The 14,622-nt window shown below is 39.0% G+C and overlaps 1 protein-coding gene across 2 annotated transcripts in view; it reads right to left on the bottom strand.

Annotated features, from left to right (window-relative positions):
• SRBD1 (S1 RNA binding domain 1) overlaps nt 1–14,622 on the bottom strand; it is a 207,856-nt gene that overhangs the window by 82,685 nt on the left and 110,549 nt on the right. For both annotated transcript variants that reach the window (XM_078056613.1, XM_078056614.1), the window contains exon 16: nt 930–1,012. In XM_078056613.1, coding sequence (XP_077912739.1) covers nt 930–1,012 — 83 coding nt within the window. The remainder of the gene's footprint in view (nt 1–929; nt 1,013–14,622) is intronic.

Here is a 14,622-nt window from a genome sequence, read left to right as displayed (position 1 = left end):
TTAGTCTAGGCTTTCACTGTGTGAATCTGGGTAAAAATCCTAACTACTCTGGGACACAGCTTCCTTTTCTGTCTATGTATACCCTATGTATACCCTATGAGGGTTCTATGATTTCTAAGATCTCTTCCTTTTCTAGTGGTCACAGATTCCATGCCCTAATATATTTCTTAGAGAAAAGTATAAAACCTATCACTCAAGTCCCATGAAAATTATACAGAATATTCTATTTCAGATTTAAAAAAGACTTTCATCGAAGAGAAAAATAACTCAACTCGAGGTTTCTGAAGACAAGATACCATGGATTCACTTTGCCAAGATTTAGTGTGTCCTCAATTGCTCAATGAACACACACAACCTCAAGAACTGAAAATATAGTAACAATAACAAGTGCCACTACTATTACTGCTATACAGTAACAACTGAAAGGCTCTAGCTCATACTGGGTAATGACCAAAAACGCATTATAATAATCAAGTAGAAACAGGAACCAGAAAAAAGAAATAAGGCACAATAGGTACCAAAGGCTTCTTCCTGAAAGATCAATAAAGATCAATATTTCATACTGGCTTACACAAAGAGCCACCATATCCCTCTTGCTCCATTTCTTCTCCTTTTTTATAATAATGGTAAAGGGAGAGGCTCTCTGGAGTAAGTTACTAGTCTGATCTAATTTGTTTTAATAGTCTTTAAATCTGACTACAGTCAATTCTAAATCTTGATCCAAACCATAAACACCAAAAAAAAAAAAAAAAGAGAGAAAGAAAAAAGAAAAACTCCCTTCTTCTCTAATAACCTAACTCCTAACTAACCTTCCCATCAACTGTGTAACCTCTGAGAATGGGAAGCTATTCCCACCAACACTTAATTACTACGCCAAGTCTGCATACTACTGACGGGTTTCACAAAGTAAATGACCCACACTGATTTACCTGGTACATTCCAACTCCAATGTGCTTCGGCTCAATTTTCACCAGCTCAGCTAATGGGTCTTGTACACGCCTTGCTATGGAAACTGAAAAAAACAGAAAATAAGTATGGCTTAATGTGAAAAGCAGTATCCAAATAATTACGTTAGTCCCTCATAATTCAAGTATTTAATTCCTTCCCTCTTCCCCCACATAAAGAGACCAACAATTTAATTAAGTTTCAAAGTTTCCTTTTTTGTCACACAAAAAAAGTGAATGCAAAATTTCCGGATTAATTTTGTTACCAGAATCTGTAGGGATTCCTGAGCACAAACAGATTGAAAGGTTTATACATTTGGAAAAACAGATAAAACACTTACTTGCTATACGTACAAAATCACCTGTTTAACACAGCATAGCAGGGCACCTCATACTTTAATGAACAAGTCGATATTTGCTTTTACTTTTAAATAATGCTGCATTATTATGACATACATTTGTAAATCAAATATGTTACTGGACTCAATCCTGATAGTGATAAGTAACTGATGGAATCATACCTTACTGCACCCAGAGACCAAGTCAGTTGGCTAGTGAACACACTTATATTGCCTTAAATGTGATTGCAAGATTAACTGTGAAGTGATCTGAATTTCAACTGCTCATCTCTGAACACACTCACAGTTCCAAATCACATCCCTTTCTTGACCATCACAATCCATGCTCAAGAGATTTGAGTTAGCTTCAAACATTCCTTTATCTGTTGTCATGTTTTTACTTGGTCATCACTTCTCATCTTTTTTTTTTTTTTTATAAAATGTTAACAAAATTTTATATCTAATTTAGCTTATAAGATAGATTTAGCTGGAGGGGCGCCTGGGTGGCTCAGTTGTTAAGCGTCAGCCTTCGGCTCAGGTCACGATCCCAGGATCCTGGGATCAAGCCCCGCATTAGGATCCCTGCTCGCATTGGGCTCCCTGCTCGGCGGGAAGCCTGCTTCTCCCTCTCCCACTCCCTCTGTTTGTGTTCCCTCTCTCGCTGTGTCTCTGTCAAATAAATAAATAAAATCTTAAAAAAAAAAAAGATTTAGCTGGAGAAAAGACATTTAGTATGAATATTAAGGATGCTTCCAAGGGCAGCTCTTTTTTTTTCTTTTCCCAAGTCCGGGTCCTTACATACAAACAGCTTTCATTTTCTAAATGCGAGAAAGCTAGTCAGTGTCATCTATTCAAACAGAAAGTTGGATGAAATATAAACTCATTTAGTGAAAACACTAAAGCCATCAAAGGATTCCATGCCTGTTCTTGTGTTATTAAACTGTTCAAGGTCTGGCAACAGAAGCCACCACTTGCAAGTGACTACTGGATTCTCCTGTCACTGATTTGTACCACCTCTTCATCAGAGATAAGATCTACTCTGAGCATTCAGTTCACTGCATGTTCATTCAAGTCTTTCTCAGATATTTTATTATTACTTCTAACATACAGTGACAATGGCAGCTTGCAAGCAAACTTAGAGAGCAATAAGCTGGTGTCATACAATCTGCCTATTTCCCCACTGAAGAAATGCGGACTCCAGCCTCCAAGGCCTTCACATACATTTTCTTATCAAACCTCACAAAAGGCTAATGAGGGCAAATGCTGCAGGTTACAGGGGAGCTGCTTCCCCCCAGTAATCACATGTATAATTACACAGCGAGAGTAGATGTCACCAGGGAAACATCTGATACTCTGAAAGCAAAGATAATTTTTTATTCTAGTCTTTAAAAATATAATCCATAAGACTGATTTTCGAACATATGCATACATTGCCAAAATACTTTCTGATTTAGAAAAACAAAAACATGGGGCGCCTGGGTGGCTCAGTCGTTAAGTGTCTGCCTTCGGCTCAGGTCATGATTCCAGGTCCTGGGATCGAGCCCCGCATCGGGCTCCCTGCTCCGCGGGAAGCCTGCTTCTCCCTCTCCCACTCCCCCTGCTTGTGTTCCCTCTCTCGCTGTGTCTCTCTCTCTGTCAAATAAATAAATAAAATCTTTAAAAACAAAAACAAAAAAAACACAACCCACAACAGTAAACCAAGTGAAAGATACAGGCATCAGAACATTCACTGCAGGAAGGTATCAGAAATTTTAAAAAAGGATATTAATAATAAGTAAATCTAATCTACCCCTTCAGGAAAACCCACATTATGAAAATCTAAGCTTAGAAACTGGTTATAGAGCAGTTGTATAATTTGTTAAGTGTGAGTAGGTTTCTATATTTAAAAATTTTTTTTAGGTACAGAAAAGGACTTTCCCTTATTTTCTACCTGGTTCCCTCCTAACTGGTTCATTGCTAGCATCTCCTTTGTTCATCCTGATATTGCTAAATGCAGCAACAATGAACTAGAAATGACAGTTTCTAGATGTCATATTAATTCTCCAGTTAAGTCCCAAGAGCCTCTGGAGTTACAGTGTCCCCAATAAACAACCTCTACATAGACCCTAATGTTTCTAGAATTGGTATTTCGCTTTCAGATGTTACTCTACAGAGCATAAAAACTCAAGCAAGCATGGAAGAGATGGGAGATAGGAGAAAGAGGAAAATGAATATTGCTCATCTGAAGGATGTTCATTGTTCATGAAGGAGGGAATTTAAACATTGTTTAAAGTAGAATTGGAAAGCTGTATGTCCAGGCTTTCAAGAGAAGATGATGCTGGCAGGAATTAATTAACAGTAGTAACACACACCTGTAGGTTGAGAATGATCAGGCTGACAACAGATTCCTGAAAGTAAGAGATAGATAGGTAGCTCAGGTAAAAGGAGTCTTATAGAGTGCTGATAAAGAGAACGAAGAGAAAGGAAGAGTCATGGCCCAAAACTTGGGGGCATATTCACATTGTGAGATAGAGAAGAAAAGATGGACACAGTGAAAGAGGCAGAAACTAAATAGTGAGGAAAGTATAGCAACAGAAGTAAAAAAAATTCTAGAAAATGTTTGCATAGTTACCATATGTCCGCAAATTTTTACTACTATGTGGCATATGTTCAAGAAAAATGAAAACATATGTCCACGTAAAATTTTGTATATGAATGTTCATAGCAGCATTATTTATAACAGCCAAAAAAGTGAAAACAACCCAAATATCCATCAGCAGATGAATGGATGAACAAAATATGGTATACCCATACAATGGAAAATTATTTGTCAATGGGAAGGAATGAAGTGCTGATACATGCTACAGTGTGAATGAACTTTGAAAACATTATGATAAGTGAAAGAAGCCAGTTACAAAAGACCACATGTTGTAATGATTCCATTTATACGAAATGTCTGCAATAGGCAAATCCATAGAGACAGAAAGTAGATCAGTATTTATCAGGGCTTGGGGGAAGAGGGCAAAGGGGACCGATTGCTAATAGGTGTTGGGTTTCTATTTGGAGTGATGAAAATATTCTAAAATTGGATAGTGGCAATGGTTGCACAATTCTGACTGTACTAAAAAACACTGACTTACACTCTTTAAAGGGGCAAATTTTATGCTACTAAATTGTATCTCAATGAGGCTGTTATATATTTTTTAAATGTAATATATCCAAATGTATGCCAATACTATTTTGCCCACATGATGTCAATATATCTCTGTATCACTGTTACTATTCACCATTGTCCAGGAAATTCTAGTCAATGCAACTGGACAAGGAAAAAAAGAAGGTATAATTACCGAAAAGATAGAAACTAGATTATTATTTGCAGATGATGATTGACTACTTTAGAAAACCCAAACAAGTCAACTGAAAAAATATTAGAACTAATAAGATTTCAATTGGCTGGTTTTAAGACACCCAGACAATAACTGATACAGAACCATATGCCATCAACAACCAATAAGAAAATACATGGAGGACAATCCATTTACTCTGTGTGTGCATGTGTGTGTGCTGCCTGTGAGTAATGAAGTGTACAGAACTGGGATAAAGGTGCCAATTTAACAGAATTTCAATTAAATGGCTCTAAAATGTATATGGAAAAAAAGAAATAGGAAAAGTGCAATTAAAAAAAGATCAAAGCAAGTCACATCATAAGCCACCATAACTGAGAGTCTTGCGCTGTGGCAAATTAGTCAGACCAAGGAAAAGAGGACTAAAAATACACACAGGAATTTCATCTTTAATATATGGTAATTTGTTAAATGGTAATAACATAACTCATTGTGTAAAGGGAGACAACCAAACCACTCTTGAACAAAAAGTTAAGCATTAGAGGAAAAAAACAGGTTATACCAAAAGGAGGGCAGGGGAGCAGACAGTGAGCTAAAAGGTCAGCAAGCAGAGCTACCTCATACGGTTAGGCAGGATGTCCAGGGCACAAATCTGCACAACCACATGGAGAGACCCTGAAAGCACCATTCCCCCCCCCCACATTCAAAATGTGTCTTATATCTGAAGGATAATAAGGGTTCTATGGGTTTTGGTCTTCAGTTCTATGAAATATCTAGAATCTAAAAGCCATTCTAAAGCAAATAAACTTATTGCTTAAAAGACTGTACTAAACTGCGTTCTCCTAAAAATTTATCTTATTTTGTTATCTAAGAATATCAAAGTGGAAATTTTTATTTATAAAGTCCAATACTCCCCTCAATTTCCCCTTCCCCTTGTCATCAGATAGCAACAGAGGAAGATAAGTAAGACTTCTCATGCTGTCTTTGTTCATTCAGCAATTCCGAGTAAGAATTTTTTTCATTATAATACTTATTAAAATGTAGTTTTAATAAATGATCTTGATCCCCTAATAATTACATTTCTGAACAAGAAGTTGACAAATCTGTTGACCAGATAAAAATATTCTTTATCCCATTTCTAGAGGGGCGGAGCAAGATGGCGGAGGAGTAGGAGACCTGGATTTCATCTCCTCTCAGGAATTCAGCTGGATAGGGATCAAACCATTCTGAACACCTACAAACTCAACAGGAGATCGAAGAAAAGAATAGCAACAACTCTCTGAACAGAAAAGCGACCACTTTCTGGAAGGTAGGACATGCGGAGAAGTGAATCCGAGGCGTTATTCGGGAGGACAGACGGCGGGGGAGGGGGCCTCCATCAGCCGCTTCTGGCAACTGATAGAGCCGCGGAGCACAAAATCAGAACTTTTAGAAGTCTGCTCCGCTGAGGGACGTCACTCTGGTGGCTAAGTGGGGGGTGGAACCCTCACGGGACAGTGTGGTCTCAGGACCCTCGGGGTCACAGAAAGACCTGGGGTGCCTGAGTGCGGCAGAGCTCCCAGGTATCGGAGTGGGGAAGCCGGCTGCAGAGACGGAGCTGGGGCGCGGGCTCTCAGCTCGGGGTTGCCATAAACCGTGAGCCGAGGCACAGTCGGGCCACTGCTCCTCCAGCAGGGACCCAACAAGCGGCAGATCCGGGGAGACTCACCTTCTTCCCCCGGGAGGAGAGGTGCGGGAGCGCACCGCGGGGATCTGCTGGGTTTGGAGACTCCACCCGGGGTCGGGTGCCAGAGATAGAGATGCTCAGTCACAGGCCGGGTGAGCACGGAGTGCGGCCGGAGACCAGGGAGACGGGAGTGACTGACGGCTTTTCTCTGGGGGCTCACTGAGGAGCGGGGCCCCGAGTTCTCGCTCCTCCTGGGCGGAGACTGGGAGGCCGCCATTTTCACTCTCCGCCTCCAAAGCTGTACGGAAAGCTTGCAGGGAACAAAAGCTCCCGAGAGCAAACCCGAGCAGATTACTTAGCCCGGACCGGGCAAGGGCGGGGCAATTCTGCCTCCGGCAAAGACATTTGGGAACCACGGCAACAGGCCCCTCCCCCAGAAGATCAGCGAGAACAGCCAGCCAAGACCAAGTTTACCGATCAATGAGAACGGCAGAACTCCAGCGCTAGGGGAATACTGCACATAGAATTCATGGCCTTTTTACCATGATTCTTTAGTCTTTCAAAGTTAATTATTTTTTTTAACTGTCTTTTTTTCTTTTTTCTTTTCTTCTTTTTTTTTGAATTTTTCTTTTTCCCTTTTTCAACCAACATCTTATCAATCCCTTTTTTAAAAAAACATTTTTATTTTTCATTTTTAGAGTCATATTCTATCCCTTCATAGTAGTTACCCGTATTTTTGGCATATATATATAAGTTGTTCTCTCTTTAAAATTTTGAGATAGTTTCTTCTAACAGATCAAAATATACTCTAAATCTCTAGTGTATTGTTTTTCTCTACTCCCCTGCCTGATCACATTCTCTCCCTTTTTTTTTTTTTAAATCCTCTTCTTTCTTTCTTCAAACAACTTATCAATTCCTTTTATAAAATTTTTTATAATTTCCATCTTTACAGTCATATTCCATCCCTTCATCATATCAACCCTTATTTTTGTACATATATAAGTTTTTCTTTCTTTAAAATTTTGGGAGGCACTGATCTGTAAAACAGCCTGATCATATTTGATCACATTCTGTTTTTGTTTTGTTTTGTTTTGTTTTTGTTTGTTTTTATCTTTATCTTTTTCTTTTTCTTTTTTCTTTTTTTCTTTCTTTTTCTTTTTTCTCTCTTTCCCTTTCTTTTCCCACTGCTTCAGGTCTTTTCTGATTTGTTTAGAGTATATTTTCTGGGGACGTTGTTACCCTGCTAGCATTTTGTTCTCTCATTAATCTATTCTCCTCTGCACAAAATGACAAGACGGAAAAAATCACCTCAACAAAAAGAACAAGAGGTAGTACCGACTGCCAGGGACCTACTCAATACGGACATTAGTACGATGTCAGATCTAGAGTTCAGAATCATCACTTTAAAGATACTAGCTGGGCTTGAAAAAAGCATGGAAGTTATTAGAGAAACCCTTTCTGGAGAAGTAAAAGAACTAAAATCGAACCAAGTAGAAATCAAAAAGGCTATTAATGAGGTGCAATCAAATATGGGGGCGCTAACTGCTAGGATAAATGAGGCAGAAGAAAGAATCAGTGAGATAGAAGACCAAATGATGGAAAATAAAGAAGCTGAGAAAAAGAGAGATAAACAACTACTGGATCACGAGGGCAGAATTCGAGAGATAAACGATACCATAAGACGAAACAACATTAGAATAATTGGGATCCCAGAAGAAGAAGAAAGAGAGAGAGGGGCAGAAGGTATAATGGAGCAAATTATAGCAGAGAACTTCCCTAATTTGGGGAAGGAAACAGGCATCAAAATCCAGGAAGCACAGAGAACCCCTCTCAAAATCAATAAAAATAGGTCAACACCCCGACATCTAATAGTAAAACTTACGAGTCTCAGAGACAAAGAGAAAATCCTGAAAGCAGCTCGGGAGAAGAGATATGTAACCTACAACGGTAGAAACATTAGATTGGCAACAGACTTATCCACAGAGACCTGGCAGGCCAGAAAGGACTGGCAGGACATATTCAGAGCACTAAATGAGAAAAATATGCAGCCAAGAATACTATATCCAGCTAGGCTGTCATTGAAAATTGAAGGAGAGATAAAAAGCTTCCAGGACAAACAAAAACTAAAGGAATTTGCAAACACGAAACCAGCCCTACAAGAAATCTTGAAAGGGGTCCTCTAAGCAAAGAGAGAGCCTAAAAGCAACATAGACCAGAAAGGAACACAAACAATATACAGTAACAGTCACTTTACAGGCAATACAATGGCACTAAATTCCTATCTTTCAATAGTTACCCTGAATGTAAATGGGCTCAATGCCCCAATCAAAAGACACAGGCTATCAGATTGGATTAAAAAACAAGACCCATCGATATGCTGTCTGCAAGAGACTCATTTTAGACCCAAAGACACCCCCAGATTGAAAGTGAGGGGGTGGAAAACCATTTACCATGCTAATGGACACCAAAAGAAAGCTGGGGTGGCAATCCTTAGATCAGACAAATTAGATTTTAAACCAAAGACTGTAATAAGAGATGAGGAAGGACACTATATCCTACTTAAAGGGTCTATCCAACAAGAAGATCTAACAATTGTAAATATCTATGCCCCTAACATGGGAGCAGCCAATTATATAAGGCAATTAATAACAAAAGCAAAGAAACACATCGACAACAATACAATAATAGTGGGGGACTTTAACACCCCCCTTACTGAAATGGACAGATCGTCTAAGCAAAAGATCAACAAGGAAATAAAGACTTTAAATGACACACTGGACCAAATGGACTTCACAGACATATTCAGAACATTCCATCCCAAAGCAACGGAATACACATTCTTCTCTAGTGCCCATGGAACATTCTCCAGAATAGATCACATCCTAGGTCATAAATCAGGTCTCAACCGGTACCAAAAGACTGGGATCATTCCCTGCATATTTTCGGACCACAATGCTTTGAAACTAGAACTCAATCACAAGAGGAAAGTCGGAATGAACTCAAATACATGGAGGCTAAAGAGCATCCTACTGAAGAATGAATGGGTCAACCAGGAAATTAAAGAAGAATTTAAAAAATTCATGGAAACCAATGAAAATGAAAACACAACTATTCAAAATCTTTGGGATACAGCAAAGGCAGTCCTGAGAGGAAAGTATATAGCAATACAAGCCTTTCTCAAGAAACAAGAAAGGTCTCAAGTACACAACCTAACCCTACACCTAAAGGAGCTGGAGAAAGAACAGCAAATAAAGCCTAAACCCAGCAGGAGAAGAGAAATAATAAAGATCAGAGCAGAAATCAATGAAATAGAAACCAAAAGAACAGTAGAACAGATCAACGAAACTAGGAGCTGGTTCTTTGAAAGAATTAACAAGATTGATAAACCCCTGGCCAGACTTATCAAAAAGAAAAGAGAAATGACCCAAATCAACAAAATCATGAATGAAAGAGGAGAAATCACAACCAACACCAAAGAAATAAAAACAATTATAAGAACATATTATGAGCAACTCTATGCCAGCAAATTAGATAACCTGGAAGAAATGGATGCATTCCTAAAGATGTATCAACTACCAAAACTGAACTAGGAAGAATTAGAAAACCTGAACAGACCTATAACCACTAAGGAAATTGAAGCAGTCATCAAAAATCTCCCAAAACACAAAAGCCCAGGGCCAGATGGCTTCCCAGGGGAATTCTACCAAACATTTCAAGAAGAATTAATACCTATTCTTCTGAAACTGTTCCAAAAAATAGAAATGGAAGGAAAACTTCCAAACTCATTTTATGAGGCCAGCATTACCTTGATCCCAAAACCAGACAAAGACCCCATCAAAAAGGAGAATTACAGACCAATATCCCTGATGAACATGGATGCAAAAATTCTCACCAAAATACTAGCCAATAGGATCCAACAGTACATTAAAAGGATTATTCACCACGACCAAGTCGGATTTATCCCTGGGCTGCAAGGTTGGTTCAACATCCGCAAATCAATCAATGTGATACAATACATTAACAAAAGAAAGAACAAGAATCATATGATCCTCTCAATAGATGCAGAAAAAGCATTTGACAAAGTACAGCATCCTTTCTTGATCAAAACTCTTCAGAGTATAGGGATAGAGGGTACATACCTCAATATCATAAAAGCCATCTATGAAAAACCTACAGCGAATATCATTCTCAATGGGGAAAAACTGAGAGCTTTCCCCCTAAGGTCAGGAACGCGGCAGGGATGTCCACTATCACCACTGCTATTCAACATAGTATTGGAAGTCCTAGCCACAGCAATCAGACAACAAAAAGAAATCAAAGGCATCCGAATTGGCAAAGAAGAAGTCAAACTCTCACTGTTTGCAGATGATATGATACTTTATGTGGAAAATCCCAAAGACTCCACCCCAAAACTGCTAGAACTCATACAGGAATTCAGTCAAGTGGCAGGATATAAAATCAATGCACAGAAGTCAGTGGCATTCCTATACACCAACAACAAGTCAGAAGAAAGAGAAATTAAGGAGTCGATCCCATTTACAATTGCACCCAAAACCATAAGATACCTAGGAATAAATCTAACTAAAGAGGCAAAGGATCTGTAGTCAGAAAACTATAAAATACTCATGAAAGAAATTGAGGAAGACACAAAGAAATGGAAAAACGTTCCATGCTCATGGATTGGAAGAACAAATATTGTGAAGATGTCAATCCTACCTAGAGCAATCTACACATTCAATGCAATCCCCATCAAAATACCATCCACTTTCTTCAAAGAAATGGAACAAATAATCCTAAAATTTGTATGGAACCAGAAAAGACCCCGCATAGCCAGAGGAATGTTGAAAAAGAAAAGCAAAGCTGGCGGCATCACAATTCCGGACTTCCAGCTCTACTACAAAGCTGTCATCATCAAGACAGTATGGTACTGGCACAAAAACAGACACATAGATCAATGGAACAGAATAGAGAGCCCAGAAATGGACCCTCAACTATATGGTCAACTAATCTTTGACAAAGCAGGAAAGAATGTCCAATGGAAAAAAGACAGTCTCTTCAACAAATGGTGTTGGGAAAATTGGACAGCCACATGCAGAAGAATGAAACTGGACCATTTCCTTACACCACACACAAAAATAGACTCCAAATGGTTGAAAGACCTCAATGTGAGACAGGAGTCCATCAAAATCCTAAAGGAGAACACAGGCAGCAACCTCTTCGACCTCAGCCGCTGCAACTTCTTCCTAGAAACATCGCCAAAGGCAAGGGAAGCAAGGGCAAAAATTAACTATTGGGACTTCATCAAGATAAAAAGCTTTTGCAAAGCAAAGGAAACAGTCAACAAAACCAAAAGACAACTGACAGAATGGGAGAAGATATTTGCAAATGACATATCAGATAAAGGGCTAGTATCCAAAATCTATAAAGAACTCATCAAACTCAACACCAAAAGAACAAAGAATCCAATCAAGAAATGGGCAGAAGACACGAACAGACATTTTTCCAAAGAAGACATCCAAACGGCCAACAGACACATGAAAAAGTGTTCAATATCGCTCGGCATCAGGGAAATCCAAATCAAAACCTCAATGAGATACCACCTCACACCAGTCAGAATGGCTAAAATTAACAAGTCAGGAAAGGACAGATGTTGGCGGGGATGCGGAGAAAGGGGAACCCTCCTACACTGTTGGTGGGAATGCAAGCTGGTGCAGCCACTCTGGAAAACAGTATGGAGGTTCCTCAAAAAGTTGAAAACAGAGCTACCATATGATCCAGCAATTGCACTACTGGGTATTTACCCCAAAGATACAAAAGTAGGGACCCGAAAGGGTACGTGCACCCCGATGTTTATAGCAGCAATGTCCACAATAGCCAAACTGTGGAAAGAGCCAAGATGTCCATCAACAGATGAATGGATAAAGAAGATGTGGTATATATATATAATGGAATATTATGCAGCCATCAAAAGGAATGAGATCTTGCCATTTGTAATGACGTGGATGGAACTGGAGGATATTATGCTGAGCGAAATAAGTCAAACAGAGAAAGACATGTATCATATGACCTCACTGATATGAGGAATTCTTAATCTCAGGAAACAAACTGAGGGTTGCTGGAGTGGGGGGTGGGGTGGGAGGGATGGGGTGACTGGGTGATGGACACTGGGGAGGGTATGTGCTCTGGTAAGCGCTGTGAATTGTGCAAGACTGTTGAATCTCAGATCTGTACCTCTGAAACAAATAATGCAATATATGTTAAGAAAGAAAAAAGGAAGAAGAAGAAGAATGTAGCAGGAGGGGAAGAATGAAGGGGGGGAAATCGGAGGGGGAGAAGAACCATGAGAGACGATGGACTCTGAAAAACAAACTGAGGGTTCTAGAGGGGAGGGGGGTGGGAGGATGGGTTAGCCTGGTGATGGGTATTGAGGAGGGCACGTTCTGCATGGAGCACTGGGTGTTATGCACAAACAGTGAATCATGGAACACTATATCTAAAACTAATGATGTAATGTATGGGGATTAACATAACAATAAAAAAAATTTAAAAAAAAATATTCTTTATCTTGATTGTAGTGTTAGTGGTTGTGGTTACCTGACTAGTTTAAGCTTTTCAAAATTCACAGATGAATTCAAAAATGCACCTAAAAAGGGTGAATTTTACTTTATGTCAAGTTCATTTAAATGAACAAAATACCTTTCATTTCTCTAAGGATGTAAAAGTTTTTCTTCTTTCTATATAGTCTTTATTTCCTCTAAGTGATTTCTGCACTACCCCCACATCTGTCTTTAATAGTATAAGTTTCCTCACATGATAGGTGACCCCTGACTGTCCACCTGGGGCAGGGTACCAAAAAGCTGACTGTAAGTGCCTTGCTTAAATGTGAAGTTTATCAACTGTGGGCTTCCTTATATGGTGATTTGGCCCATTTCTTGTGGACCTCTGATCTACATCTGGAAGATTTAGTCTTAAGATCTCTATATCAGCATGTAAATAATTATCTAATCCCTCTTTTTTCAGCAGCTATCCCCACTATCGTGTATAACCTGTGTCCTCCAGCAGAGAGACTTTCTGTTTAACCCTCTCCAGAGAAAAAAATCTCCAGTCTTCTGCAAAGGTGAAAGAAGGACAGTCACCCAACTGTGTGGAACAGGAGATCTAACTATTTTGTTTTTTTTTAAATTGATGTGAAATTCACATAACATTACTATTTCAAAGTGTACAATTCAGTGGCATTTAGTATACTTACACTGTTGTACAAACCACCATTTCTACCAAGTTCCAAAACAGTTTCAGTGCCCCAAAAGAAAACCCTGTACCCATTAAGTAGTCCCTCTTCATTTTCCCCTCTTCCCAGCCCCTGGCAATGACCAATCAGCTTTCTGCATCTATAGGTTGCCTATTCTAGACATTTCATATAAATGTAACCATACAATATGTGACCTTTTGTGTCTGGCTTCTTTCACTTAGCATGTTTTCAAAGTTCACCCATGTTAATGGCACATGTCAGTACTCATGCTTTGTTATGACTAAAAATAATAATATCTCATTGTATGGATATACCACATTTTGTTTATCCATTCATCCACTGATGGACATTTGGGTTGTTTCTAGCTTTTGGCTATGTGAATAGTGCTGCTATGAGTACTCTGTACAAGTATTTGAGTCCTTGTTTTCAACTCTTTTGAGTATATCCCTCGGAGTGGAATTGCTGGGTTAAATGGTATTCTGTGTTTAACTGGGTCTAACTGCTTTCTACACAGAACTTTGAATCGATCCTTTTACTTTAGACCTACCTGCAGCCCTCCCAAGATACTTCTAAAGGTAACTTGGTGCATGCATTTCCTGAACCTATAAGGGTTCCATGATCATTTCAGATTAGTTCTCGGTTTTCTACAATGCTGTCTTAGTATTCAACTTTCTCCAGTTGGCTAGATCACTTATTATTCAGCCATCTGCTTTCTTGCTTCAAAATGATTATTGCTGTTCTTTCCTCTCCCATCCTTGCCCTAGTAAGTTTGTGTCTTCTTTCTATCATGTTACTGTCACTTTAATGGGAGTTCAGAAGGGAGTAAAGGAATAACAGGTATACTCAATCTTCTATTTCAAATCAGAAATCCATAATAAACATTTCAATATCACCTATCTACTATTCTGTCTATCCAATTCAAATGCCTCTCAAGTATAATGAACTTATTATGGGGGACCGTAAGAATATATAAGGATAATCTCTGCTCTCAGTAAGCTGACAAACTGGTCAAGAAGATACAGTAATATGAAGGTCATCTTCTTACACATGTTAAAGACTGTATGAATGTTAAGGTTCTGTTATATTCTGATATAGTAAACTT

This window comes from Halichoerus grypus, chromosome 10 (assembly GCF_964656455.1).
Source record: "Halichoerus grypus chromosome 10, mHalGry1.hap1.1, whole genome shotgun sequence".
NCBI lineage: Eukaryota > Metazoa > Chordata > Mammalia > Carnivora > Phocidae > Halichoerus > Halichoerus grypus.
The sequence above is the reverse complement of the archived record's forward strand: the minus strand, read 5'-3'. Positions and strand labels throughout refer to the sequence as shown.